Genomic DNA, 27,770 nt, shown 5'->3' with positions numbered 1-27,770 from the left:
GAAATGTTCAACGAGTTTGAAAATATTAAAGGGTTTTGTTATGTAGTTGCCATGTGGCCTTCCAGAAAGGTTGTACTAGTTATTACTGTCATCATCAGTGTATGGAATTGCCTGTTGCATGCATTCTTCACATCACTGAGGATTAGTGTTTTAAATTTTGCCACTTTGATAGATTAACAGATGTCTCATAATTGGTTATATTTGTATAAATTTGTTTAAATTTAGTCTTGAAGTTGAATATATCTTGGGCCTTTGCATTTCTTTTAAGAATGTTTGTTCATCACCTTTGGCGTTTTTTTCTGTTATGTGGCCATCTTTCTCTTGGTTTGCAGAAGCTCTGCACGTCTTGAATATTTTTTTGGTCTAGAGCTTCCTTTTTAAATAAAGAAAAATATTGTGTGATATGGAAAAAAGGTCTAAACCGTGAGTCAAAAAACATGGTTTGATTTGGGGGGGGGTTGCCTCTCATTAGGCTATGTCTGTGAGCAAGTCTCCTCTCTGGCCCTCTCTTTTCTCATCTGTGTAACAAGAAGTTGAACTTGGTGCTCCCTGAGTTCCTTTCAGCTCTGCTGTCATCTAGAGTTGGCCCGTTCTCTCTCAACTGGTAGTGGCTGTGGGATTTTGAACACTGAAGGCTTAATTTCAGTGTAGCTGTGAAATGTTACTGCCCCCACTTTCCTTGAAAGGTTTTGTAGTTTATACGTAAAGAGATCCCTGTAATGTGGGCCATTTTTATGGAAACTTAATAAGGGCAGAAGCCACACAGATGTTTAACCTGTTCTAACTGGTGATTTCCAGGCATTAGTAACAGAGGGCTGGCTGTGCTTGTATATGGATTGGTTTGAGATTACAACGAGCGGGGCGAGAATAGAGGGAGGCCCTGCCAGGAAGGGCAGATAAGAAACACTTTAATCCACAACCCTGGAATTAGTGTAGGAGTTTGATAACACTTGCGGCAGATATGGTAGGGCTGTTTGTTTATTTTTATGGTTCTTCTGTAGAATGGACTTTCCACGTTGAACTTAAAGGGAAAGTAGAGGGATTGTGTTCTGTCGCATCTAGTCATTTTACCGTGGAGCAGAAGGTTAATTGTAATTACAGGATCAGTTCTGAGAGTTTTACTGAGTAGACTTTAGACTTTGTGCAGTTAAAAATACTCAGAGCTAAAGGCCACACTCAAACCAAACATTCCTATGGGAGAAACTCTTCCTGCCTTACCCAGGCTTCCTACCATGGTCCAGCGTTGTGTGACGTTTATGGTCTCTGTGTAAGGCGTGTGATGGAATGTCCTGAATTCAGCCTCTGCTTGGCTTCCAAATAGTTGACTGTACACTGTGTAAATTGTCGGTTTCTGGCTATACGCTGTGAGGCCAGTTCTGAGTGCTTGCTATAAAGATGGACTCTGAGAGGTGCAGTGATGCCCAAGCCAAGCCCCTGGAACATCAGTAACTTCTCTTTACAAAGAGACGGGAATGCTCAGGAGAGGCTGTTATCCTACAGTACCCATCAGTTTTCTTGTCAGACTTTTGGAAAAGAAGAACTTTTGTTCCCTTCTCCACTTTTGTGTACTGGGAAGTTTGCCCAAGGGGAAAATATTGACGTGTGCTAGATGCACCCGTGTACCTGAAAAGGTAGGCTTGGGATTCATTGTTCTGGTTCTACGCAGAGGACAAAGCTCTACCTGCATGGAGTGAGACATTGTCCTTCCATTGTGCATCTTGCATGGATTCTATGATGTTTTGTCCTGAGCCCCATTCTGGACAGAGGAAATGTTGACCTGTGATGTCACGTTAGAATAGGATACACCAGGCTACATTGATGCCATATGGCTGGCATGCTGACTTGGGAGAAAAAGGATTTCTTACTTTTTATTAGAGTAAAACCTGTCCTTTAGCAGAGCCACCCGTAGAGCAATTTCTATGAAACACTCATCTTTTCTAGTTAAAAGCATTCTGAAAAAAAAAAGCTAATAGAAATTTTATTTTTTGTAGTAAGACTACGATTTTAAAATTTCATAGAAAATTCTGATCAGGTTATACTTTAAAATGAGTAATGGAATATATTGGAAAGGCTTTAGTTAGATCTAAACAAGAAGAATATGCCTCCCTTCTTAGAAATGACGAAGGCATAAATTTGTAGTTTAATCTTTTCTTCATTGGAGTAATCGATGGTCAAATAACCTGATATGGGGAAAGGTACTGTTTTCCTTTATTTTGTCCTATTATAAAGAAAATATAACATTACGGAAGAATTGGGGAAAATAAATTTAAAGATCAATAATGTCGCCACATCGAATTTTGCATGCTAGAAGCTTTTTTCACTTGATTTATATTTCTGATATGTCTGCTATGATACCATCTTTTTTTTACTTAACGGAAAAGTGTAAATTCCTGACTTATTGTATTACTCATAGAACAATGCGATGAACATAAATTCACTATTAACTGCAATTGAAAGGAAATCAAGACAATTCTTCCTCTCCAAACATGTAATTAATACTATAATATTTATAACTCTTTCATTAATGCAGTATCCCTGTAAGTGGGAAGTTGGAAATTTGGAAAATAGTATGTTGATCTTAAATTTGAGGATGACATCAAAGTTAGAGTAAAAAATTAACTTCATGGTCTTGTGACTGAGTTTTGTTTTTGTTTTGCTTTGTTTCTGTTTCAGAGATGATTGTTGACCATCAGATTGAGACAGGCCTATTGAAACCTGACCTTAAGGATAAGGTGACATATACTTTGCTCCGCAAGCATCGGCATCAGACCAAGAAATCCAACCTTCGATCTCTGGCTGATATTGGGAAGACAGTCTCCAGCGCAAGTAGGATGTTTACCAACCCTGATAATGGTAATGCAGGGGCCGACTGGCTGCTGCTCTCTCTTACCAGCCTCCTTCACCTTTGCTCCATCTTTTGTCATCTTTTTTTTTAACCCCTCTCCATATTTCTTCTTTTCTCAAGTTCATGTGCCACAGCCATTTCATAATGACACTTTTTATACAATCGGGCAGGTTGGCAGTCCTGTCTGGAAGATTTCAGTGGTTGTTGTAGGCATCAAATGCCGAGATGCCTTACTTGCTCCGTATACATCTGTTCCGATGGACTGACATGGTTTGCTAATGATACGCTGAAATAATGGTGAAACAACTGAATATTTCAGATGAGTAAGCAAACTTGTAGATTATTGAGTACATCAAGGAATCTGATTTTGACACGGTGGTTTGTCAGAATTTGGAGGATAGACTAAGAGATGATAAGTGCCCTGAAATCTCCTATCATGAAGTGTTTGCTTGGTATGTGAGATGGTGTCCAGCTTATAAGTGATCATTTATCAGAGTAGGACTCAACATTATTTTTACTACTTGAAAGAGAATCTTTTTTGTTATCTGATAATGATAGTTAGATGTGAGAGTAATTATCTAAGGAGGCATATTCACCCCATTATATCCATTATATAGCAACAGGAAAGGCCCTGTGTCTTATTCATACTTTATTGTGTTTACCAGTTTCCTGTAAAGTGTCTATCTTCTGTATCATTGTCTTTGTTTCAAATAAATTTCATGGTTGTGTGCAATCTGAGAAGGGAGAAGTTAATTTCCATGAAGTATGGAAAATGAAAGCATGGTGGAAAGAGTTGCTAAGCATTGTGCTGGTAGAACTAGATCTCTCCCATCTCACCCCCAGGCTTTTTCAGTATTAAGAGAAATGAGGAGATAAAGGAGCTTCTAATTCATTGCCTTCAGCTGCACTTTCAGAATAACATAAAACATATTGTCACGGCAGAGGTGGGCTAAGTGAATTGTATAAACTGAATTCTAACTCAGTTACTCCATTTCTGGAAACTGAGTTTTCTGACTTAATATTAAAATTAATAGTTGGGGGGAAGAGAGTTTACTAGCAGCAAACTCTCTCTGATATGTTTTTGAACCATTTCGTCTTTGTAGTTTCTTAATGAGTGTTTAGTCATTAAGTAGAACCAAATGAAAAGTTTAATTTTATTGAGTGACTTATATATTGATTTAACTGCTGCCATAATTTTTTTAAAAAGCAAGACAGGTTATAAATAAATAATTAAAATAAAAATACTCTTTATAAAAAACGTTTACAAAAGGAAGAATGTAATCTAGAACATTCCTACTACAATTTGATCGTTCTACCATTACTTGGAATATTGCTGCTGACTGGAAATGTTTTGCTTTTGTGTGTCTCCTCTAGTTTTTCTCCCCTCCCTTTTATTGTATTTTTGAAAAAAGGGGTTGTTTAATGGCTGAAAATGTTATGGGGTGAACAGTTTTTTATAACTGATGTCACAAATATTTCATTTTGAAAACAACCCATGTTATTAAAGTTATGGAAATTAAAGTGAAAGTCTGTCTTTTATATCCTATTTGTTATCCTCTTTCTCATATAAAATGAAATTCCATTATTTGGAGATTTATTTTTTTATCATGAAGTTGGTGGTAGTATAAAGAAAGAAGCAAGAAAATGTACTGTTTTCAAATATTGCTATATTTGCAAAGAGAAAAGGAACGAATATGACAGAGTGAGGGTGCCTTGTACCCGTATGGTGTGAGCTTCATTTTCATGGAAGTGCAGGCAGAATAGAAATTAGGAACAGATGGATCTTGGAAGCCAGTATCTTGCGTTTTAGGAGAAAGTATTTGGATGTGGAATACAGCTAATGAGCTGATATCTCTGTCATTCAATCTTTTATCCTCTCAGTAGATCTTTGTACTTCAGAGGCAAGCTGAAATTGCCTTGTCATTCACCTTTTCACTTGTGAAATGTCGTATATGCTGGGCAGAAAGCAAATAGGAAGGGCAGGCTGTTCTTTTCTCTTCTGGCTCTTCAGCTGATCAGCTTACACCCTGAAGCATGGAATATGATTAGGCCTTTTAAAACGTATTATTATTGGCATTTGTGTTACCTAACTCCTTTTAAATATCCAGAGGCAAGATTTGGCTCTGAGAAATTCTATGGTAATGACTTTCATGTGCCTCCAAGCTACATTATTATAAATTATCAGGGGGCAAATTTTTGGTTTTCTGGAGGCACTTGTTCTTAACTTGCAAGTTTATATAGTTGCCTTTATATGTTAGGATTTAATTACTTAATATCTTTATTATGAAGTGTTCTTAGAATAAATTTCTAAAGTAAAAAATTCTGGTACTTTGCTTCTATTTTAATAAACCAGAATCTTATATCTATTGTAGTTGGAGCTAGATTCTAATATCCTCTTGTAAAGCCTGGATAAACTTAAGTCACCTTAGTCTTCCATCATAGGCTAGAAAATAGACTCATTGACACTGCCAGCTTTAGTTGTGATAGCAACAATGTAATTAGTAGCTGAAGTTTGTGGAGATACTTCAGAATTGGAAGTTTTTTCATTTCCCAGTGGTATGCTGGAGCCACCTCTTAGCTGCTCACAAGAGACAATTGTTATCAGAATTTTGTGAGCTGATTGTTAAACATAGCTGCTATTAAAAGTTAAATTATATAAACATACAATTAAATAATGATATAAAACCAAAGGTAATAAATACTCACAATTCATCACTTCTTATTTATTTTACTGTAGTTTGCACTGTTCAGGTTATTTACATCTATTGCATCTGTGTGATGGAAATACTATAAAATAGAGTGCTACTGTCACATCTTCCCAACTCTGCATTCAAGTGACTTCATATTGGAAGCTGAAAATTGGCCATGATGGTAGTCCTTCCACCATCGAAATCAGCACGCGCTACAAAGACGGGCTTGATTTATTGTTTTGTCAATTGTCTCTAGACTTAAAAAAGTCATGGAGAAAATTCTAGTAATGCAGATTAAATTTAAAAATGTGTCATGTCTATAGCCCCTGTCTTAGTCAACTTGGGCTATTAGAACAAATTACCATAGACTGGGTGGCTTAAACAGCAAGCATTTATTTCTCACAGTTGTGGAAGCTGAGAAGTCCAAGAACAAGGTGCCACAGATTTAGTTCTTGGTGGGGACCCTCTTCTTGGCTTGTAGATAGTCACCTTCTCATTGTATCTTATGGCAGAGGGAGACTGACCATCTTTCTCCTGTGTTTCTAATCCCATTCATGAAGGCTCTGCCCTCATGACCTAATTTCCTTCCAAAGCCCCACCTCCTGATACTGTCACATCAGGGGTTAGGATTTCAACCTATGAATTTTGGGAGGATACAAACATTTAGTCCATAATAGCTGTTAAAATGTAAATAGCACAAAGAGTTGAGGATATGTTCTTTTGATATTCAAAACTATTATCCAATTTAGCAAAGAATATGATTTGGCATATCATTGACAAATGAGTGAAGTCTGAGATAAGTCTTCATTGTTTTGCTGTTGTCTTACTTGTTAGCGTATATGGTAATGGATGTTCAACATGGATGTTGGAACTATACTTGTTTGCCATTTGCAGCTGTAAGTTGGCTACTGATAAAAAAGTTTGGTAAAAATCAACAAAAGCATTCTATAAGAATCAACTGGCTATATGCAATTTACAATAGTGTTGTACATTTTATTATTATTTGTGAGTGTGCTACATATCCTTTATATCAGTAAAATTTACTACACACACACACACACACATACAAATTTTCCCTAGGAGAACTGGTTTTCAAACATTGACCAGCATAGCCACTACCAGATCATCACTGTCTTTCCAGAGCTAAAGACTAACTCTCATGTTTTAGGGTCCTGATGTGGCTTGGGGTTCAAGGTAATTTAGTTTTTTTTTTTCAAATGAAAAACATTTTATTTGTAATAAATCAAGGAAGAATCAGGCTAGTTTCCAAGATGTTAATTATTGTGAAATTGCCACTTGTCTGAGACATCTGATGAATTCTGATGGACATGTCTGCCAGGTACTAAATTTTAGGCAAGTGCTGTAATTTCTCAATATATTAATTGAGGCATTTCTTTGGAAGTAGTGTTGCATGAAGAAATTAATAAAGTTTTTATTTCCTCTGGTGTTGGATTTTCCTTTACCTACTCTATTTCTCACTATTGTTTTAGGTTGAACCATATGAAATTGCCATCTCTGTGGCTAAAATAAACTTGGCTATCAGCAATTGCATATGCTCTACTTAATGATTTGGTCTGAAGTACTTAGATAATAGTTCTGTATTATTGTAGGTTACTATGAAAGAGTAACATTTAAGCCTAAGGATGTTCCTTGGTAGTATTTAAAAATCAAGTAAGATGTATTTAGTTTGCTTTTTATTAGAAAGTGAAAGTGAAGTTTATTCTTAATTGGTATTCATTCAATAAATGTTTGGTAAGATGTTTATGACAAGGTCACCTGATAACTGTTTTAAAAAATCATGGTTTATAGGATGATCTGATTTTTAAAAATATCATTTCCCACTTAAACGGATACATTTGGTATGTATTGTCTGAGCTTACAAAAGATGAATGAGAACCTACTGGAGGACCCAGACCAAGTAGGAACCTTAATTCGAGTATTCAGCTTTCACTACCCTTGTGGAAATTTGGGCAAAGCCATCATCAGTGTGTCCTTGTTCTTTTCCTGGCTTCTTCACTTTTTCCCCCTAGGCTATCATAGAAGGCAGTTGTTTGCCCTCTGTGGTCTGGGAGTACAGATGTCCTTTATTGAGAAGTGACTTTAGTTATCCAATTGCACCTAAGCTATGAATTTCATTTTTCCTCAATCCAATTTTATTACCCCATTTTTCATTAGTTTTTTTCCCCCTCAAAAATTAGAGAGGTAATTTAGTACTCAGTTTCTATGTCTGTAAAACAGAGATAATGAAAATTAAGTGAGAATATATGTAAACTGTTTAGAATGGTAACTGGCACATAGTAATCACTCAACAAATAATATTAAATTGTATGTAATATGTTTAAGCACAATTAAGAAAGAAAGATCTCATACTGAGTAGGAGTGGTTTCTGGAGTGATGTTTGCTTATGGTTTACTGTGTAGGAAGAGCCTCATGAGGTAGTGCTGATTTATTTCCTCTGCCCTTTGGTATTGGAAAGGGGAAAGGAGAGAGCCCCTTCTCATCCTAGCCCTCTTACAGAAAAGTCTGTCCCCTTCACGGATTTTACTCTTTGCTAAACAGCTAGCTATCAAGGATCCCCTAAACTATGCGGAGAATCCAAGACTTAATAAAGCTGCTCCTGCAGGTAGACGAGGAGTTGGAAGAGGTGGCAGCTTCAAGCCAGGGCAGCTGGCTCCTGGGCCTCACGCTGTTTTCTCCATGCTTTCTCCTGGTGCCCTGTGGCCTCTTCTGTATTCCATGGGGCCCAGGGCCTGTTCCTGATTGAACCTCTGGGTTTTGTCCTCAATTCACTGCTTTTCTTTTTTTGTCAAGTATGGGAAGTGTGATCCACTTGCTCCTAGCACTTGTTGCCACCACTTACTTTCTCCCCAGATTGCTCTTTTCAATGTCATCTACCAGGCAGGATGCAGCTTCCTAGCTCTCTCCCACTCTGCCATTTCCGACATAAGCACACAACACTTTGAGGTATTTTAAAAAGTGTAGTCTGTTACTGTTACCTATAGTGACATAGATAGTGGTTAGCAACATAGAACAAACAATGGAAAGAAATCTTTTCCTTTATTGTCGTTAACAGTATTTCTAGGCCCCATTGAAACGTGAGTGGGATAAGCTAGGCTCTTGTTGCTTTGGATCTGATTTGAGATTAGGAGTAATCAAGGTATTTGGTTTGGATATTAGATCAAGCTGCCTGGATACTGGCATGGGGTGGATCTGACTGGGACCACCGCCAGGTTTGGCAGCTTTCTCAGTCCCTTTGGAAATTCTTAGCTTTTTGTCTGGGTTTGGATTCCAGCTTATCCCAATTGTCTCTGGCTGGGTTGTTCTACTTGGCAGCCCCCCTTTCCTTCATATCTTTGAATTTAGTCCTGGTTTCAGAATCAATGTATAGGTCAGACATTTCCCTAACTTCCTCAAAGATTATATTCCTCTGAAGCAGGCCATTATGCTTTTCTAGTTCTAAGATAGGTCAGCCAACAGACCCACATCACTTTAAGTTGAGAGTCATCCTCCCAGGTGCCTTTCTGCACACAATCAGCTGTCTCCAAAAACCAACAGCACACATCCATCTGTTTTGTTCAGAACTCCAATTCTGCATTCATTTGCACAGCACAGATGATTGTCCTGGCCAGAACCCAGTGAATGATCAAGCTTTTCTCAGCCTTAGATTAAATTAACCAATCCCTGGAAAGGTTCTAGAAAAGTGCTAGAATGAAAGGATCCCTTAATAATAGTAACTTAATAGCAGTAGTATTTCCAGTTCATTTATCAGACGCCATTCTTATTTTCCTTTTTTTCCCTAGGCAGGTGACTGATCTTTTAGATTTATAGCGTTCAAATCTTTAAATAAACAATAGCATATTTTTTTCCATGGGTCATTCCCTTTTGGGGTTTGCTCGTCTGTTCTGCTCTTTATGGAAATGAAGAGTCAGCTTAAGAGATGTAACACAGGTGACTAGTTTTTGACAATAAAGACCAACTTTATAATCTTCTTGAAGATGTGATGCCATCTTTTACAAAGAGTTCATTCCAATCCTGGACTAATACTCCGTAGCAGTGTGATTTTGAGCAATTACATTATATCCTTGAGGCTCAATTTTTTTATGTTTGTAAAATAGGGGTAGTGATGTCTTATTCTGTTTATACAACCAGGAGTAAATGAGATCTCTTTGTGAAAAGTATTTGATAAGCATAGCATGAGATACCCCTGTAAGGAATACTATTATGCAGAAATGTTTTAAGGGGCAAATTTAGTGCTTTTCAGATTTAAGACTGAGGACGGAACTTCAATTCCCCACCATTATTTTGTATTCTGTTATTTCCTGTGTCTCTCAAATTTTTTCTCCCAACACTCCATATATGAAAACATTCTTGGAGTTTTATGTTTAAAACAGTGCTGCTTTCATTATCAACTTTACAGATACCAAATAATATATAATGAGGTATTGTTCATGGACTTTATAGTATTTTTAATTTAGAGTATAAAGATTGATCAGTCTGACTGAGCAATGACAGTTCTTAGCTATCAATAAACAATATATGTATAGTAGGATGTTATCAAAGAAACATAGTTTAACATTTAATTAATTGCCATTCTGTTTTATGCAGCAGGGTCTGTGATGGAGTAAAGGAATGGAATGATGCTCTGTGGCTTATCCTACCACATATAAGTACTCTCTTCTCTATTTCTCCCTCTATGGAAAACCCATGTACTTAAAGGCCCTTCACTGATTTGCTGCTGCCAACCCTGAGAAAATCTCCTTTCAGGGCTTGAGGTCCCTGATAGAGCCGCCCTTGTGAAGTCTTGTGTTCCCAGCCTCACCTTACTCTAAGAGCAGATAGCAGAGTAGGTGTAGCTCTGGGACCACGTCCAGTTCCAGTTCTCTATGACAGAGAAATAGAGAGAAGAGGAGAGGGAAGAACAGGAAAACGTGAGGAAAGGAGGAAAGGCAAAATGAAGACATGAATGTGAGCAAGGTGGACTGTTTGCCGTGTCTTCCCAAAAGAAGAAAGAGGGAATAAAATTAAAGTCTTCCAAGAATCATTAAGCATGCCTTATTCTACTCAAACCCTGTTTCATGTGAATACAAAGGACAAAAAGGAGATCTTTTCAGGTTTGTGAACCTGATTTCTTAAAAAAAACATTCTGAATTTAAAGTAGGTCAAGGTTGCTGTCTTTAGTATTTTCCAACGTCCTCCAGGATGTTAAACAAGGAAACATCATTCCATCTATGATATTAGTAGTAGTAGCAATGACGATACTACCTCCCATTGACTGAGCACTCATTATATACAGGGGTTGTTCTCTATGGTGTTTCTGATTATATATCATTATCTCCATGTGCAGATGAAAAACTTGAAGATCAGAAATGTAAAACAACTTGCGCAAGCATAAAAAATAGAGGAACCTAGTGTGCTTAACAACAATATGCTAATTCAGTTACAATGGGTAATGAGCTCCCTCAACCATGATTTTTTTTCCCACACATCAGTGAGTCCAGGTCTCTTACTTTGTGTATTCGGGTGATATTGAAGGGCTCTGGAGATCATTCTCTAGGCAGGAATACACAGCAAACATCGCAGTGGAATGTCTTTATTGGTTTTCCAAATGGAGATTTCCAGGCAGTGTATCTCATCTGTTTACAGGTGAAATGCTGCTGTGCTCTTGAGTTAAATTTCTTGACTAAATAACAGTGTGGAATGCATAGTAGATGCTCCATAACTGTTTGAACATACAATATTGCAATCCTGAAGGAGTCCTAAAACTTTAACATGAGTAAAATTTACCTTATTCTTAATAGGCTTGTTAAAAAAGCATGTTGCTGGAGAGGTTTTATGGTCTATTTGCATGATTCAACCAGCGACACCCTCTTTTGAACAGATTTAGATTGATGGTTTGGGACAAGTTGATTCTCAAGGGAAACATGAATGTTTAAAAAAAATCCTCCTCACACACCTTTTTCTCTTGTCTAGATATTGGAAACCATCACTCAAGAATCTTTAGAGCCATATCTTTCCTCATCAAGTCACAATAATATAATCCAGTTTCTACCTTGTTTGTGCCTGAAGCGAGGCAAAAGTGATTTATAAGAGAATATGTAAGATAGTAGCAAAGCTAAGCAGTTTATTTTGTGGTTTGAGTGTAGAAGAGGTACAAAGAAAGCATTATTTGGAAAGGGCATATATAATATATAATTACCATGGTATAATTATAGAAAGTTTGGCTCCAGCTTTGGGAATAACTTTTCAAAATTTTATCTTTGGAGTAAATCTGTAAAGAGAAAAAGAGCAACACGAAAGGGTTACAGAGTGTGTATCTCTTCCTGCACAGAAATACACAGAGGGTCCAACAAATCAAAATGTTGGAATTTGCCAATATAAGTAATGGATGCTGGGAGCCTCCCAGTTTTATGAGGATAAGCAGCCAGATGGCTCCAATCAGCTTTGCTAAAACACAGGTGCCAAGTCTCCATGGGCAGTTTCATTTTCATGCCTGTCTTTGGAGCCAGGTTCTTTGCTGGTGTGTGCCAGGCTCCATTCCACTGTCCTCTTGATGGTGAGGTCCAACGTCAGTGGAGGCTGTGCAAAAAGGAATTTCCAGCTTTAGTGCCCAGCAAATAACACACTGACATGTTGAAGGGAGCAGAGGAGAGAAAAGCTGTTGGGAAAAGTTAGTTATCAGCATTTGAGTTCTGGAGCAACTGCTGACCTCTTTACTCACTTTAGGAGCAAGCTGTGGTATCAGTGATAAAATTTGGGTGGCTACCTACTGATCAGAAGCTAAAGGGTGTAAAACTCTTTTGGGTTCACTTTGCATTGCCAACCTCTGTCAGTTCTCACTGCTCTGGAATTTCAGTAGTTCCTTGCTTGGGCCTGGATAAATGGCTACCAGTTGCCTAGCCTCTTTCATTTCCTGTGGCTAAGCCTGTAGGAATATTGGCTCTTTAAGCAGGTCACTCAGTTGTCAAAAGAAATAGGAGGCGAAACTTGGTCAGTATGATAATATATGTTTCTAAATGCCTCCCTCTTGACAAAAGCAATTTTGGAATAATCTCAACTGGTTCATTTCCCTTTTTCATTTTTCTTAGTGCAGTAAAAACTTGCAAAGAAGTTCAATTATGGGAAACAATTAAAAATTCAGATTGCCAAGAGAAGACATCAGATTTGCCTCAAACAGGTGCTGGCACAGATGGCCCGCTCACAAGTCCTGGCTTTATTTACAGCTTTTAAACACAGACAGATAAATTGACAAAAATGTTTCTAGATTTTATAATGTGCTGAATGCCCAAATTTGGCCATAAATGTACATTAATTTGTAAATGATTCAATTTGAGACTTGACCTCCCAAATCAACAATAGCCTTAAGAAGACCATTTGTTGCCCTGTTGTTTGCACACTTGTGTGAAGAGATGATCTGATCTTTGCTTTGGTTCCATATGCTTTGTTAATGACAATCTTTATTATTCAGGGGAAAAACCCTCTCTCAAGTCAAATTGTCTGTAGTCTAATGGTTAGATATTTCCAACCTCATTGTCTTCCTTGAAGGATTGTTATGCTGCCTATTTCTTACTAGCCTTGAAGTGAGGCGTTTAATGAGAATAGCAAAATAGATAACATGAAACCCAAATGAAACTAAACTTCAGGCAGAAGTTGATGAAAATATCTGGAGGGGCCATAGTCTTTGTTCAGCCTGCATCGTTATCCTGTCTTTGATGTGGTCTAAGATTTGGCTTAGGTGCACCACATATTAAAATTATAGTAAAATAAGTATTAAAGGGCACCAGAAAATGAGGACTAATGTTCATTTCTAAATTAGTTTATATTAGGGTATTGATTTATCTATATCCAAGTGTCTTGTTTCTGAAGGGCTGAAAAAGGAGGCAAGGGAAATTGAAAACTAGCTTTATATTCATCAAGGAAAATATTTCAAAAGTGGAAGTATGAAATGTTGCTTTTGCAGTTGTGCACAAGATCCATAGAAGGGCCTATTGGGTAGATCAGAAGAAAGCTCTTTACTAATATAACACCCTGCCCCCTGTGCTTTACAAAACTGTGCATAACCTCTCTCTGTGTGTGCTTATGTGGTGCAAAATTATTAACTGTCTTGATCTTACATCTTGAGATTAGTGTTCGTTGTGTAAATCTTTCTTCTGGATACAACCCATGCTCTGTGTATTAGAACTGCAGGGCGGATCATCCGCTGGTACTTGGGGAGCTATAATGATTGAATGCAATGTTTTTGACGCCTTTCATTCTGTGTTGAGATTGCTCCATCTAAGGGTGCAGGGTTGTGGGAGGGGGTGTGTGGCAATGTAATATGTCATTGTTCTCCTTTAACTCGCTTCTGTATTTGCTTTAGTATTTTTTTCTTCTTAATTAATGCTTCATCCTCATCTTTGCTGTGGCTGCTCATGTGTCCTCCTCCTCCTCCTGTCTTCTGCTTCTGACACTAAAGCCCGCAGCCCGCTTGAGAACTCAGTGCCCTGCCTAGCAACCCGCACCTTGGATGATGACCCTCGAGTGCGGCGCACTCCCAGCGTGGGATGGCTAAGTAAGTCAATGACCGGGGAAAGGGCAAGGATGGTGGTGGTGGTGGGCAGTGGGAGGGCACGAAGCCTGGGCTCATGGTTACTGAGTGGACAGCATCCTCAAGAATGCCTGAAAGGAAGGCTTACAGATTCCTGAACTCACAATTACTGATTTATTCCTTCTACTATCAAAGAGGACAGTAATAATGTATTTTCTGGGTGATCTGCTCTTCTGAGTTCAAGTTGAGTGCTTTGTAAGGCAGTGGAAAGAGTTTGAGAGTAAGGGCTAGGCCTGGCACTGGCAGCCCTGCCTCTGCAGAACACTTCTCGGAGCCTGGCTTTCCTCAGGCTGGTAATGAGTCCGTACCTTCTTACTTCAGAGGATTGTGAAGAAGATCACTTGAGACGAGGTCTCTGAAGGTAGTTTGAAAGCATCCAAGTGCTTGGTAAGAGGAAGAACTTACTAAGTTAATGGTCTTAAAAAATCCCAAATATCGTTACGAGTTGGAAAGGCAGTAGGTGCTATGGACATTGAAAAAGTAGCATAAGATAGAATCTTTGTCTTTTAAAATAAAGGGCTTTGATAAAGAGACAAGATTTATATACCTAAAACTAAAAGAGAAAAGAACATGCACAGAAAACTACAAAGATTTTCCCTTAAGATTTCCAGATTTGATTATATGTGAAATAAATTTCTTTTGGTTGCCAAGAAGCCCATCCACAGTGACATCATTAGGCTTTTTTTTAACTGTTTATTATTACCCTTCTTATAATAAACTATTGATTTAAGCTTTTTACTATTCTAGCATGAGGAAATTTCACTTTCCTGGGAAGGTGTCTTTCTCAGATGACTTAATGGGGAAGTTTTAGTTCATCCTAAAATGATGTTTGTTGTGCTACATTTTTCCTGGGCTTTTCTTGGAGTAAATTGCACGTTTTGAGAAACTGTATTAATAATCTTTATGTCCCATAGAGATATAAATGCATGTGCTGCACCTTGCTGCATGCCAGGCCCTGTACGAGGCGCCAGGTAATTAGTGGTAAATAAGCTGAGTCCCTGCTCTCAGGGAGCTCCTTTCTAATGAGGGAAGCAGGACACAATGGATAACAACTGTATAAAATGCTAAGGGAAAGGACTGAAAATATACACGCACACACGTAAGATTATGGGAACATCTGTTTGGTCTGGGAGTGGTGATGGTAGAACATTCTTTGGGAGGAGATGACTTTGGGGTAAATCTTAAAGGATTAGTAGGAGTTTGGTAGTGGAAGAATTGAGGGAAGTTATTATTGAAGTAATAACTTTTTAATGATTTCTGTTATACAGTTTGTCTAAGGAGCTTGAATAATAATTTTTCTTGAATAATAATAAAAATTGCAAACAGTAATTCATGACTTTTCAGGTACAAACTCTGAGCTAAGTACTTTATGTGATACCATTTAATTTTCTGAGCAATCCTGTGAAGTGGCTATTGTTATTACCTCCCTTTTACAGATGACGAAACAGGGCTTAGAGAGTTTAGTAACTTGCCCAAATCCCACAGATCATCTGTCTAGAGTAGGATTTGAACTTCATCATGTGGTAGTTTCATCTATAACTTTGATGCGTAGTGTCTTATTGAAGTTAAAGTATGGGGAATACATGTGGTTAGATTGCCAAAAAGATTTAGAAACTCAGCAGTCACTTCTGGTACTCACATTATTTTCTCCGCAAGAATCATGCATTCCTTCTAATAGATTCTTTTTTTCTCATTGATACTTCTTGGGGAAAAAATAAATTTGAGTATAAAGATTAGTCAATGAGGTTTGGAGTCAGGCAGGATTGGGTTAGAATCCTGCGTGGACCACTTACTAGCCTCTTGACTTTGGGCAAGTTACTTCTCTACTATAAATTTGGGTTTCTCAACTACAAAATTGATACCAACATAGGATTGTTATGAGAATTAAATTAGAAATATGTAAAGTGTTTAGCATATTTCTCAGCACTCAGTAAATCCAGCATGACTGTTATTAGCAAAGTGCTTATAGGAATTGCTCAAGAAATTGTAGCTGTTCTTATTCTCTGAAAGTTCTATCTATTCCATGTCAGACATTTAGACATTGAAATATTGGTGTGGATAGAGCATCAAGGAAATTGATCAAAATGATCAGTTTGTCGGTGACATGGAAATATGGCAACTATTTGGAAAGCAACCTAAAGAATACACCCTGGGCCAATCCTTCTAAGAAAACACGATTTAGTCATGAGAGAAAATTCTTCTCATTGTCTGTTTATGTGATATATTCTCTTCCTAAACAAACAGCCTTGGTGTATAATCTCAATCACCTCTCCTAGTGCTCTTTATTGCCTACCACATCAATTCAATAAATTTAACATGCACATATTACATAATGAAGATGTGCAAAGTAGTGTTAAGTCCTGCTTGTTCTACCTACCTATCTAGCCTCATCTCTTCTCAGTATGAACTTCTAATTAGCTCATCCTTTTCCTTTTGGCTCACACTGTACTTCTGTGCCTTAGTTGATTTCTCTGCCCTTCCAAGAATGCCTTTTAAGGCATGCCTATCCCAAACTATTCAGTACAGCCCAAATGAAGTTCTATCTCCTTTATAAAATGGTTCTCATAAATGCAAAAGATCTTTTCAGGTCTAATATTCCATAGCTCCTATTATCTGTGTCTCACAATTGAAGATTTACAATATATTGTTTTCTGTTGCCCTCTGATGCTCCATCGTTTGTATTTTTCCATTCAATTACATAAAAAAGCTCCTTTAGGGCAGGGGCTGTATCTCATGCATTAGTGTCTCCTCCAGAGCAGTGTAGGTACTTGGAACATGGGAATTGTCCAGTAAACTTTTATTAGTCCTTGACACTCCATCATTTCATTAAAAGCAACCAACAGCCCAGTTTTCACTAGGGCCCATCTTGGCCACAGTAAACTAGTGACCAGAAATGAATGTTGTTTATCTCCAAAAACTATTTCCCCATATTTTTGCTCATCCTGGTCTGATGAATTTGGTTATCAGTTTATTTTAATAGTTAATATGAAATTGTATTTCAAAAACACTGCCAAAAATATCAGCTAAAAAACAAGATTGTGAGCAAGGTTCCGTTAACAATCTTTCAGTGTTCTTAGCAAGGTGTTTTCAGGCTTAGTGTCACTGGAAGTAACTAACTACCTTTAAAAAGCTACATTTGAAGTTGCTTTTGGGGAGCAAGCTCTCATCATTTTTACATTGTGTGCCTCTTATCTTAGTTGTCACCTGAGGCAGATAGGAGCTTACAGCTCTTACCCATTTGGAATGCTGCCAAGGTATCGAATTAGAAGTTGGAACAAAACCAAAAATGATTTCCTCTTACAGATCTCACCAGCAGGTCTGAAACCAGCCTGGGCCACTGAGAACAAAAGAGAAGCTTTCACCTCTATTTTTCAGGACAAGTTAATACCCACCTAAACACTTTGCCATTATGAGAGTGCCGGAGCATCTCCTATCTTGGTGGGTGCAGAATGGCTCTTCACTCTTAGCACTTATCTGTGAATTCAGTTTGACATCTAACAGCCGGCATCCTCTGAGCCCTTGGAAAACACTTGAGTCCTTTTGCAGTTATTGGCAGTCGAGATCAGCTGCTTCAGACTCTTAGGTCTGAACTTCAAAGAATAAAATCAGGTTTAGAGTTTTTTCCTGCCATCTTCTGCACATTCTGGCATCTGTCTTCACTTTGCTTTGTGTTGTGTCTGTCTGTCTGTCTAGTTTGTAAATCTGCCAGGCAGGGACCTCCTGATCCAGTTCAGTGTTTTGCTTTGTAGATACTTATCCGGTGTTTGATGTTATTATTGTCCTAAGTATTAATATTAGATAATACCATTTTATTTTAAATGAGACTACATTGGAGTAGCTGTGGATTCTTGTTTCATCTACAACCAGATTACACAGTTAACAATAGAATTTAAAGAACTGAATTTCAAGTAGGACTTTTTTTACTTTAAAAACAAATTTTGGGCTAGCCCCAGTGGTCTAGTGGTTAAGTTTGGCACTCTCCACTTTGGTGGCCCAGGTTCAGTTCCTGGGTACAGACCTACATCACTCATCTGTCAGTGGCCATGCTGTGGTGGTGACTTACATACAAGAAGGGGAAGATTGGCAGTGGATGTTAGCTCAGGGTGAATCTCCCATGGCAAAAAGAGGAAGATTGACAATCGGTGTTAGCTCAGGGTGAATCTTTCTCAGCAAAAAAAAAAAAAAGAAAACTGTTTTTATTTCTTTTGGGGCATTTCTTGAATTCAGCAACTGAGAGTCTTTCAGCTGTTGGAAAGCTTACTGGCTAAATGAAAATTATAATTGTCTCTGGCCCTGGAGTTTTCTTAAAAAGTTTTGGAACTTCTTTAGGAAAGTGGTGAACCCAGAGAGTTCACTTTAATACGTTCAAGTCAACAAATGTTCATTGAGCTCTTCCTCTTCTAGTTCCATAGTCCAGTTGGAGAGAAGGAGATGAAAGAAGCTCATAGGTAGCGATTTCAGGGAGGCAATGGGCATTGCCACCAGAAGAGCCCAAGGACAGACTTGTTTGTGCACAGTGTGTAACACAGTAGCATGCATTATGCTCTCTTGAAGTGCTTATCAGAAGAATTATCCGGATAGTGGGCATAAAAAGAGAATTGAGAAAAAAATCTCTCTTAGAGGAGATAGACATTTCATTTTCTTTTTCTTTTATTGAGGTATAATTGACATATGGCATATTAGTTTCAGGTGTACAACATAACGATTTGATGTGTGTATGTATTACAAAATGATCACCATAATAAGTCCACTTAACATCCATCACCACAGATAGTTACAATGATGAGAACTTTTAAGATCTGTTCTCTTAGCAACTTTCAAATATGCAATGCAGTATTATTAACTATAGTCACCATGCTGTATATTATATCCACATGACTTATTTATCTTCTAACTGAAAATTTGTACCTTTTGATCTCCTTCAGCCATTTTGCCTTACCCTCCCCACTGCCGCTTTAGGCAACCACCAATCTGTGCTCTCTGAGGTAGACTCCAATGGGCCTTAAATGATGGGTTTTACGTCCACAAATGGATATTGTAGTAAATGCAGGATGAGACGTTGAAAGGCGATGTTAAGCTAAGAGGAAAGTATAAAAGCAACCAGATTATTGAGAAAGTATAAAGAAGAGTTTGTGTGAGATAGGGTAAGTTGACACATTTAGTTAACAGGGCATGAGAATGAAGCATGTGTGTGTTAAGATGGCAAAATAATTGCGCCATTTTGTGGAAGGTCTAGGAAAGATTTTTAGCATGGAAGTAGCACGGCCAGAACTGTGTATTAGAGAAATTAATCTGCCAGGGGTTATTTGGATGGAATACAATGGAGCAATGCTTTAGGTGGGGAGAGATTTAGGAGGTGGTTGCAATGGACCAGGTAGAGAGAATGAAACTCTGGGCTAGGATCGTGACTTTGGAAATGGAAAGGAGGGGATAATGCAAGAAGTGTTCTAGAGATGGCACCTGCAGGACTTGGCAACTGACTCCATATTAGAGGAGGAAGAGGAAAGAATCCAGGATGCCTCAGATTTTGAGCCTGCAACCAGGGAGATAACAGGAAACTATTCGTGGAAGAAGGGGATGGGATTTACAGAAGCACAATAGTTCAGATTTCTGCCCCCATAGTGCATCTGTGGCCTTCTTTGAAGATATATTTCACTAGGCAATTTTTAGATGATTTATCATGGGCCAAGACTCTTTTAGATTTCTGCTTTGTTATACATTCTCACCTTAGTTTTTCGGATCCATCTAAACCTACCTTTGGGGTGGAGAATAACCACCATAGCACGGCCCTCTTTAGGCAACTAGTGAGTTTAGAGCATTTTCATCTTGATTCCAAGCATTTCACCTGCTCTCCCTCAGTTCCTATCTTCAGCTGGTCCAAGATGTGTGCTTGTTCTTGATTGGGAATATTATGTGAGTCATTTATTGTAGTATTTCCACATACACTTCTGGCCTTTCAAAATTCCCTCACTATAGCTTTTCAGAGTCACAAGTTTCAAAAAACTATAGGAAATAAAATCTTTCAGCAAACTGAAATCTACCTTCAGAGGTTTTAGTTAACGTAAGACATTCAGAAAACTTATTTGATATCTGAGAAAGAGTTACAACATTCATCAAATACACACAGCCCTAACCACTTTAAAATAAAAAAGGGAGTTAGTGACTATCCTGAGCTTCTGAAAGAGGTCTCAATAGTTATTTTATCGATACCTAATTTGTAGTTACAATGGGCTAATGGGTATACTGACTTGAGAAGTCTATAAATAGAATCAAAGTGGAGAAAGAATAAAAACTTAGAAATACTGTTATATTTCAGAGTACTAGGGACTTGGAGGAGATTTCAAGAGGCATAGATTTGGAAAAACTTTGACAATCTGCTGGAATTATAAAAGAGAGTTTTTTCCCAATAAGGAGAGTTTGGGATTTGTGAGCATTTGAACTTGTACTTGGCAAAATGCTGATATGTGGAGCGTGTTCATTATCAAACTTTTCCTCTCATCACCAATTCTGTCCCTTTTCCTGACCTTCCTGTTCCTTACCATCTTTCTCCCTTCTTTCAGGCTTGGAACGTTAGAGTCATCTTTGATCGTGCACTCTCTCTTCCCCTCCCACCCACAGTGAACCACTGAATCTGTTAAATGCTACCTCTCTAATGTTACTCGCCTCTGTCTCCCTTCAAGTCTTACTGTCATTGCTTCTCTTTAGGTCCTTATTTCCTCTTGCCTAGTCTAATTCAATAGCCTGTTATCTGGGGTCCCTGCCTGTAGCTGGGCAAATGCAAATGCATCCTACACTTTGCCTTCCAGTTAATCTGATGATGCCTGGCTGATAAGTTATCTTCTTATGTGGAAATGGTCAATGGTACCTCAGTGCATATCGAACAACATCCAAACCCCTGGGCCTGGCATTCAAGGTCCATTGCATAGTGACCTAAAGTTGAATAAGCAGCATGTCACACTACCGTATTTCCCTTTATCTACACTACATTTCAGCAGCTACTTAGCATTGCTTGAATTTGCTGAGTGCTTCCCTCTGTTAGTGTCTTTGCCCTGAACATTCTCTCCGCTGAATATTCACTCTCCTTCCTCTTTAGACTTTCTGTCAAAATTCTGCTTATTCTTGAAGGCCCACATTCTTCTTGAAACCTTTTCAACTTGAGATACTCTTTACTGACCTTGAACTCTGAAAGCACCTTTTTTGAGACTTCTCACATGATGTTTATCTCATTCTGCTTTGTGGTATAGTGTGGGGACATGTCTTATTGCCTCTACTAGCTATATATTTCTTAAGGGCGCAGGACCTGTGTCTAATTCATTTAGATATCATCTGTTGCAGGGTTGGACAAACTATGGCCCATGGACCAAATCTGACCTGTGTCTGGTTTTGTAAATAAAAATTTATTGGAACGCAGCCGTGCTCATTAGTTTATGTATTGTCTATGGCTGCTCTCATGCTACAAGCGTAGAGTTGTATAGTTGCAACAGAGATTGTATGGCCCACAGAACCTAAAATATTTACTCTCTGCTCCTTTACAGAAAAAGTTTTCTGACCCTTGCACTATAGTACTGGTTCTCAAAGTGGGGACTGGGGAGCCATGGTTATCCCCAAGACCCTTTCAGAAGGTTTGGAAGATCTTAGGATTTTCCTCATATCATTTGACCACAACAACGTATCTTAACAGATTGAACACAGAAGCAGATATGACAATCCAGCTGTATTTCATTAAGCCATACATTAAAGAGATTTGTAAAAATGTGAAACAATGCTGTTCTTTTCATCAAAGTGTTGGTTTTGGAAAATATAGTTTTTTTTTCATAAAATACATTACTTATGTTAACATGTAATGGGTTTATTAATGTTATTTAAAATTAATAAATAAACATTTTAAAAACTTTAGTTTTAATTTCTAATATGGTAAATATTGATAACTATAACCCAGATAAACAAACTCTTAAATTTTTTTTTTCAAAGATTTTATTTTTTCCATTTTCTCCCCAAAGCCCCCCGGTATATAGTTGTATATTCTTCGTTGTGGGTCCTTCTACTTGTGGCATGTGGGACGCTGCCTCAGTGTGGTTTGATGAGCAGTGCCATGTCCGAGCCCAGGATTCGAACCAACGAAACACTGGGCTGCCTGCAGTGGAGTGCGTGAACTTAACCACTCGACCACAGGGCCAGCCCCTAAACTCTTAAGTTTTAAGTGTGTAAAGGTATTCTGAGACCAAAAAGTATGACAACTGCTGCTCCATTGTGTCTAGTAGAATGCCTTTTCAAAGCAGTAAATCAATAAATGTTGCATGAATGAATAAATATGTAACAGAAGCAAATGTTTCTAATGTAAAGTTAAAGAAAGCACAATGGTAATAGTCAAAACTATTGAAAGGGGAGTATAAGTAAGAGCCATTAAGAAATGATATCTACTATGTGCTTGTGACTTTGCTCTCCACTTTGCCTCCCAGAGAACGTTGATGAGGCACAGTGAAGTGAGGATGATTTGAGGGAGTAAGAAGAAGAGCTGGTCTTCCTGATCTTCTTTCTTTGCTGCTTTCTTGACAACTAGCAGTCAAGATGGGCTGGATTTTGCTACAGTGATAACTAACCCCAAATATCTCGGTTACTTAACACCACAGAAGTTTCTTACTCATACTACTGCATGTTTAATGTGGAATTTCAGGGAACTCTGCTCATCATCGTTAGTCAGGATCCAGGCTATCAGAAGCCCTCTCTCAATACATGCTTCCACAATCATTGTAGCAGTGGGCAAGAGTTCTGGTGACTCGCAGCCTGCCTCTTCCACTTCTGCCCAGCAATGACACATGTTACTTTCATTCACATGTCATTCGCCCTAGTGAGTTATATGTCCACACCTAACTTCAAAGAATTGTTATCCTATCATGTGCCCAGGAGGTGGAGATTCAGAAACATGTGGTGGGCAGCACTAATGACTACCTCCCAGCCATAACAGAAATTGTAACCTTGAATTGTATGCCCTTCTTGGCAGTGCTGAGAGCAATGGGAAGCTATGCAAGGTAACCATGCAGAAAATATTCTCCTCCTGCTTATTCTTGTAAATGGAGGATGAGAGCTTTCTCATAATGAGGGAGGGCTGGGGTTACCAGTTCAAGGTCTACTGAAGAAGCACTGGGGCTGTGGTTTTACAGGGGACTTCTGAGGTAGACTAGATTAATTTGAAACTGATGGAGAGTCTTCCATGCAGATAAACAGTAAACCACCCTTATTAGACCAAACAATGTCTGGATTTAATTCTTGGAGACAACTGAAGATCTAACTACTTGAATTAGTATGTCTGTACACATGTGAGTGAGAGAGCCTGGAGGAAAAGCAAATGTAATATTCTAGCTGCAGATATCAATTTCAAAGTTAATAATGAAATTTCTTCTTGGCAGCAAGCAGTAGAATTTTACTTTGATGAAAATTGCTGGCAGAATCTTCAGAAATATGGATTTTCTTTCTGTGGTAGACTGAATGTTTGTGGTGTTTAGAATAGTCCTGGTAATTCAGATCCCAATTCTACTCCTCTTAATGCATCCTCGACCTCAGTAACTCCTCGTCCATCCCTTGTCAGGCCAGAGCCCCTGTCATCTTCCATCCTTCCTACCTTTCTGCTGTTTTCCTTCCTCTTCATTCCTGCCCCTCCCTGACTCTTCTACAACTGCTCTACGTTAGATCCTCATCATCTCCTGTGTGAATTAGTTCCACATCCTCCTGTTTGCCAGCCTTCATTCCTTCTCCTTTAAATCCATCCTCCTCAACTTCCAGAAGGAACTATCTAAGTCACAAATGCAAATATATTACTTCCTCTGCTCAAAAACTTTTAGTGACAACTCCCTATCCTTCATATGCACAAGGCCAGCTCTCTAGCTTGCTAGTGTTTAGAAGATGAAGCCCAAGTTCTCTAACCTGTGAGATGCATCTTGTCTTGGTCTCTGCTTAACTCTCCAATCATTGCTTGACATTTCCACTCTAGTACTATAAGTTCCAGTAATATTTGAATTCTCAAATACTTAGATTCCATGCCTTTCAATCTCTCTATCCCTTATTCATGCTGTTCCAGCTTCTCCCACTTGACCTGAGTAAATTTAACCTATCCTTGAAGTTCTTATTTCCTCCAGGAAATTTTTTTTAATCTCTCTTTTCCCCTCCATCCCACCTAACTGCCTCTTCCTCATTTCTCCTCTTACACCCCCCCTGCATTGCTTTACCATCACACCATAGTACAGGTATGTTTCCTTCACTGTTGGCAAAGTTCTTGAAGAGCCTGAACCATGTATTTGAATCCTCATTGCCAAGCACAATGTTGCACACTTAGTAGATGTTCAGTAAATGTTGGACTGGACTAGTTCATCCACCTGACTCTTGCCGTGGGTAAATTATTTGCTAACCATGCACTGCCAGTCACTTAGATCTCTTTTGTACCCACTAGGTTTATTTGGACAAGATATACTCTCATCACCTTTAAGAGCTTAGTCAATCTGAAAACAAATGGGAGAAAATAGAATATGTAGCATCTATCTAACCAGAATGTGTAGGTTCTATTTCTCCAAGACAAACCTTATGAATAATAGGTAATTCCATTTTTGTTTTTGACTATTAGGCACTCTTGGAAGGAATGATGACAAATTTCTCAAATTCATCTGTGTTTTCTTATTAGTAGGACTTAGTTTCCTTCCTTCCTTCCTTCCTCCCTCCCTCCCTCCCCCGACTCCCTCTCTCTTTTTCTCTCTCTTTCTTTATTTCCTTTTTTGATGAGGGGTGGTGGTGGTGTAGGGAGCTGTTACTGGGCCGTGAATTGTTATTCTTCTTGCATAGATTGGGGTTCTTTTGGAGCAAACTGTGATTTGTTCATCACTCAGAGCCTAACAGAGTAACTGACACTCAGACCCTTCATGAATATTTGTTGATTAAATGAACACATATCCTGAAAATGAGAGAAAAGACTAAAAATAGAGGTAATATGGAAACCTGGGGCAGAAATTATGTTTTTGGACTTGTCAGATCATGATCTTCACATCACCCACACCTAAGTAGCCTCAGTGGCATGGAGAAGCCCTGGCTGCTGATAGTAGTAGAATTTGAGAATTGTATTCCTTGGCTAGAACCTCTGTTTCTTAGTGACTAGATCATTCTATCCATGGTTGGGACACCAGTACCAAGGCAACTATGACGACTGCCAGCTGTCATTTATTCAACCTGGTTCCATCTCATTTAATCTCCATAAAACATTCAATGAAGTAATCATCACTGACCCCTTGTTATAGATGAAGATGCTGAGGCTCAGTGAGGTTAAGTACTTATGGTGGTCATTAGGGCTATTCACAAATGTTGCAGCTTTCTCTCCTTCTGGACACATATGAGGACTCTACTTATTCACCCACTTCAAGTTAGGTGTGACCACGTGACTTGCTTTGGCCAATGAAACATGAGCAGAAGTGATGAGTGTCATTCCCAGGGAAAGCTTTAAGAGCCAGTATACGTTCTATTAATCTCTTTTCCCTCAAATTAGCAGTGCTGTAGAGATTGGCTGCATCTGGGTCTTGACCTAAGGACAGAGATGCAGAACCAAACCCCCAGCAAGTCCACAATGGACATTATCATGAGTGAGAAATAAATCACTGCTGTTTTAAGCCATGAGAATCTGAGGTGGTTCTTTTCCTGTAAGATTGCCTTTCTGGCAGGGGGAGTGTTTGAGGTCATCCAGTGAGTCGGGGACCAGGGTTTGAACTCAGATGTGTAGACTCCAGATGACATGGTTACTTTTTATTTCTCTCTGCTTCTCATTATTTCTGCCCTCAGGTCTCCCTACTTTCAGCCGCAGATAGTGCTCTTGTCTGACAGCAAGAGGTGTGGATGCTGATGACTCAGAGTTTTGTTGTTTCAAGTCAGAAAATGAAATTCCTGGTGTTTCTCAATGAGAGGCAGCAGATCAACATTCAGAAGTGTAATTCTCTGGGATGGTTCTGTTTTCTAAGGCTCATTCTTATCTACCCCAGGAAACAGCTGGAGCACACAAACGATTACGGGCCTTCATCAGCTTTTGCCTCAGAAAGAGCCATATACTATGATGGGTTCTGCAAGTTGTAACCATGGTTACAAATCAAAGAACAGTCTTGTTAGGTGAATGTAGAGGAGAGACTAATAGCATTCTTTTTAAGGAGGAAGAACAGGATAAATTCAATTATAATGACAAGTTTTCCCCTCAATAAATGTTGTACTTTAAAAATCAATTATTCTAACACACACTTAAGGTGGGGTCTGGATTTTAGGAATTGCTGTAGGTGTCAAGGTTCAATCATTTCCCCAGTTTCTAAAGGACACCTTTGAATAATTTTTGTCTGTTTCTAGGGAAGGGCCTAGAGCCTGTAAGAAAGTGGCATTTCCTCTTCATTAGGTAGAGGCTTAGGCTGTGTAGCTTGTTACTATTATTTGTCATAAATAATAAAGTAAGTGATAGTTTTGACTGTTGTCTTTAGTAAGAATGATTTTTATCACGTTGGATTGGAAGTATACCCTCCCCTTTAGTGGTGGTAGTTTGATTATATCCAGTTACAGTGGTAGAGTTTTTGGGTGTTATATTAATTCATTCACATTGTCAATTCATTCATTCACTTAAATATTTTTAAGTACCACTCTTTGGCCAGTGCTTAGGTAGGTGCTAGGAAAATAAAATAAACAAGGCAGACACAGTCCTTACCTTCAGAGACCTACTAGTTAGACCTATTTTTACCAAGGGGAGAGTGATGCTTGTATAAGCTGGTTCTCCTGAGCAGAGTGAGAAGTGCTTGTCTAGAGAGTGGTTCATGTCTGAAGGGGGAGAATGAGAACCTAGAGACCATCCAGGAGGTGGTCAGATAATGAGAGATCTGTCTCGGCCGTAGGAGTGCCGATTAGAGGAATCAGAGAAAGGGCAACTTAATTGGTTCACGAGAGCTGGCTTCAAACAAATGTGTAGAGGAAAGTAGACTTCGCTTTAGTGCTTCAGAGAACAGAACTCGGTGCTATGGGTGAACCTTTTAGGGAAGAAGATGCTGACTTGAGACTCCTGATGTTTTAGATAAGGATTTGAATGCAATTTTTATTTTCATGATTCAATGATTGATAGATTTCAGTGATTTTCTGAGAGGATTAATGACCTGATCAGGTTCAGGCTGGTAAAGCCCTGTTGGCAAGGGTGTGGTCCCATCCCTCTTATATGTGGATACAGGATTTTCCCAACAAGGGACCTTTGTATTCCAACTCCTTGAGAGGGAATGAGGGCTGCAGGGACCAGCTCCCCAGGGCTAGAGAATTGTAAAATGTAAAGCAAGGGTCTCTACTTATGAAAATCTTTCCTTAAGCCTGGGAACGTATGAGAATATTTATTGGTTCTAATAAGTTATGTGTATTTAAACAAAAGCCAGCTCTTTCTGAGCATGTGTGTGCTTTGGTTGGCACATGCTGTTTGTGAGTCCATCCAGATGCTACTACTTACCTGGGAAATTGAGGCAGTTTACTACCTGTAGGAGTGAGCTTTATCACAATGAAATGGATCACTTCATTAAATGGCAAGTATCCTGTCATCAAAAGTATATAAGCCAGCGGATTGGCTATGTCTGATGTTATAGGAGAAAAAATGCATGGGAGAGAAGTTGGT

General features: G+C 38.7%; 1 protein-coding gene across 7 annotated transcripts in view; it reads left to right on the top strand.

Annotated features, from left to right (window-relative positions):
• Positions 1-27,770, top strand: part of SLC4A4 (solute carrier family 4 member 4) — a 318,368-nt gene that overhangs the window by 138,932 nt on the left and 151,666 nt on the right. For 5 of the 7 annotated variants that reach the window (XM_044766111.2, XM_070505686.1, XM_070505685.1 and 2 more), the window contains one exon: positions 2,674-2,853. In XM_044766111.2, coding sequence (XP_044622046.1) covers positions 2,674-2,853 — 180 coding nt within the window. The remainder of the gene's footprint in view (positions 1-2,673; positions 2,854-27,770) is intronic. The other 2 variants (XM_070505687.1, XM_014847228.3) reach the window with 1 other exon arrangement.

Source organism: Equus asinus, chromosome 3, assembly GCF_041296235.1.
Source record: "Equus asinus isolate D_3611 breed Donkey chromosome 3, EquAss-T2T_v2, whole genome shotgun sequence".
In the NCBI taxonomy this organism is placed as follows: domain Eukaryota; kingdom Metazoa; phylum Chordata; class Mammalia; order Perissodactyla; family Equidae; genus Equus; species Equus asinus.
This window is presented reverse-complemented; position numbering and strand designations above follow the sequence as displayed.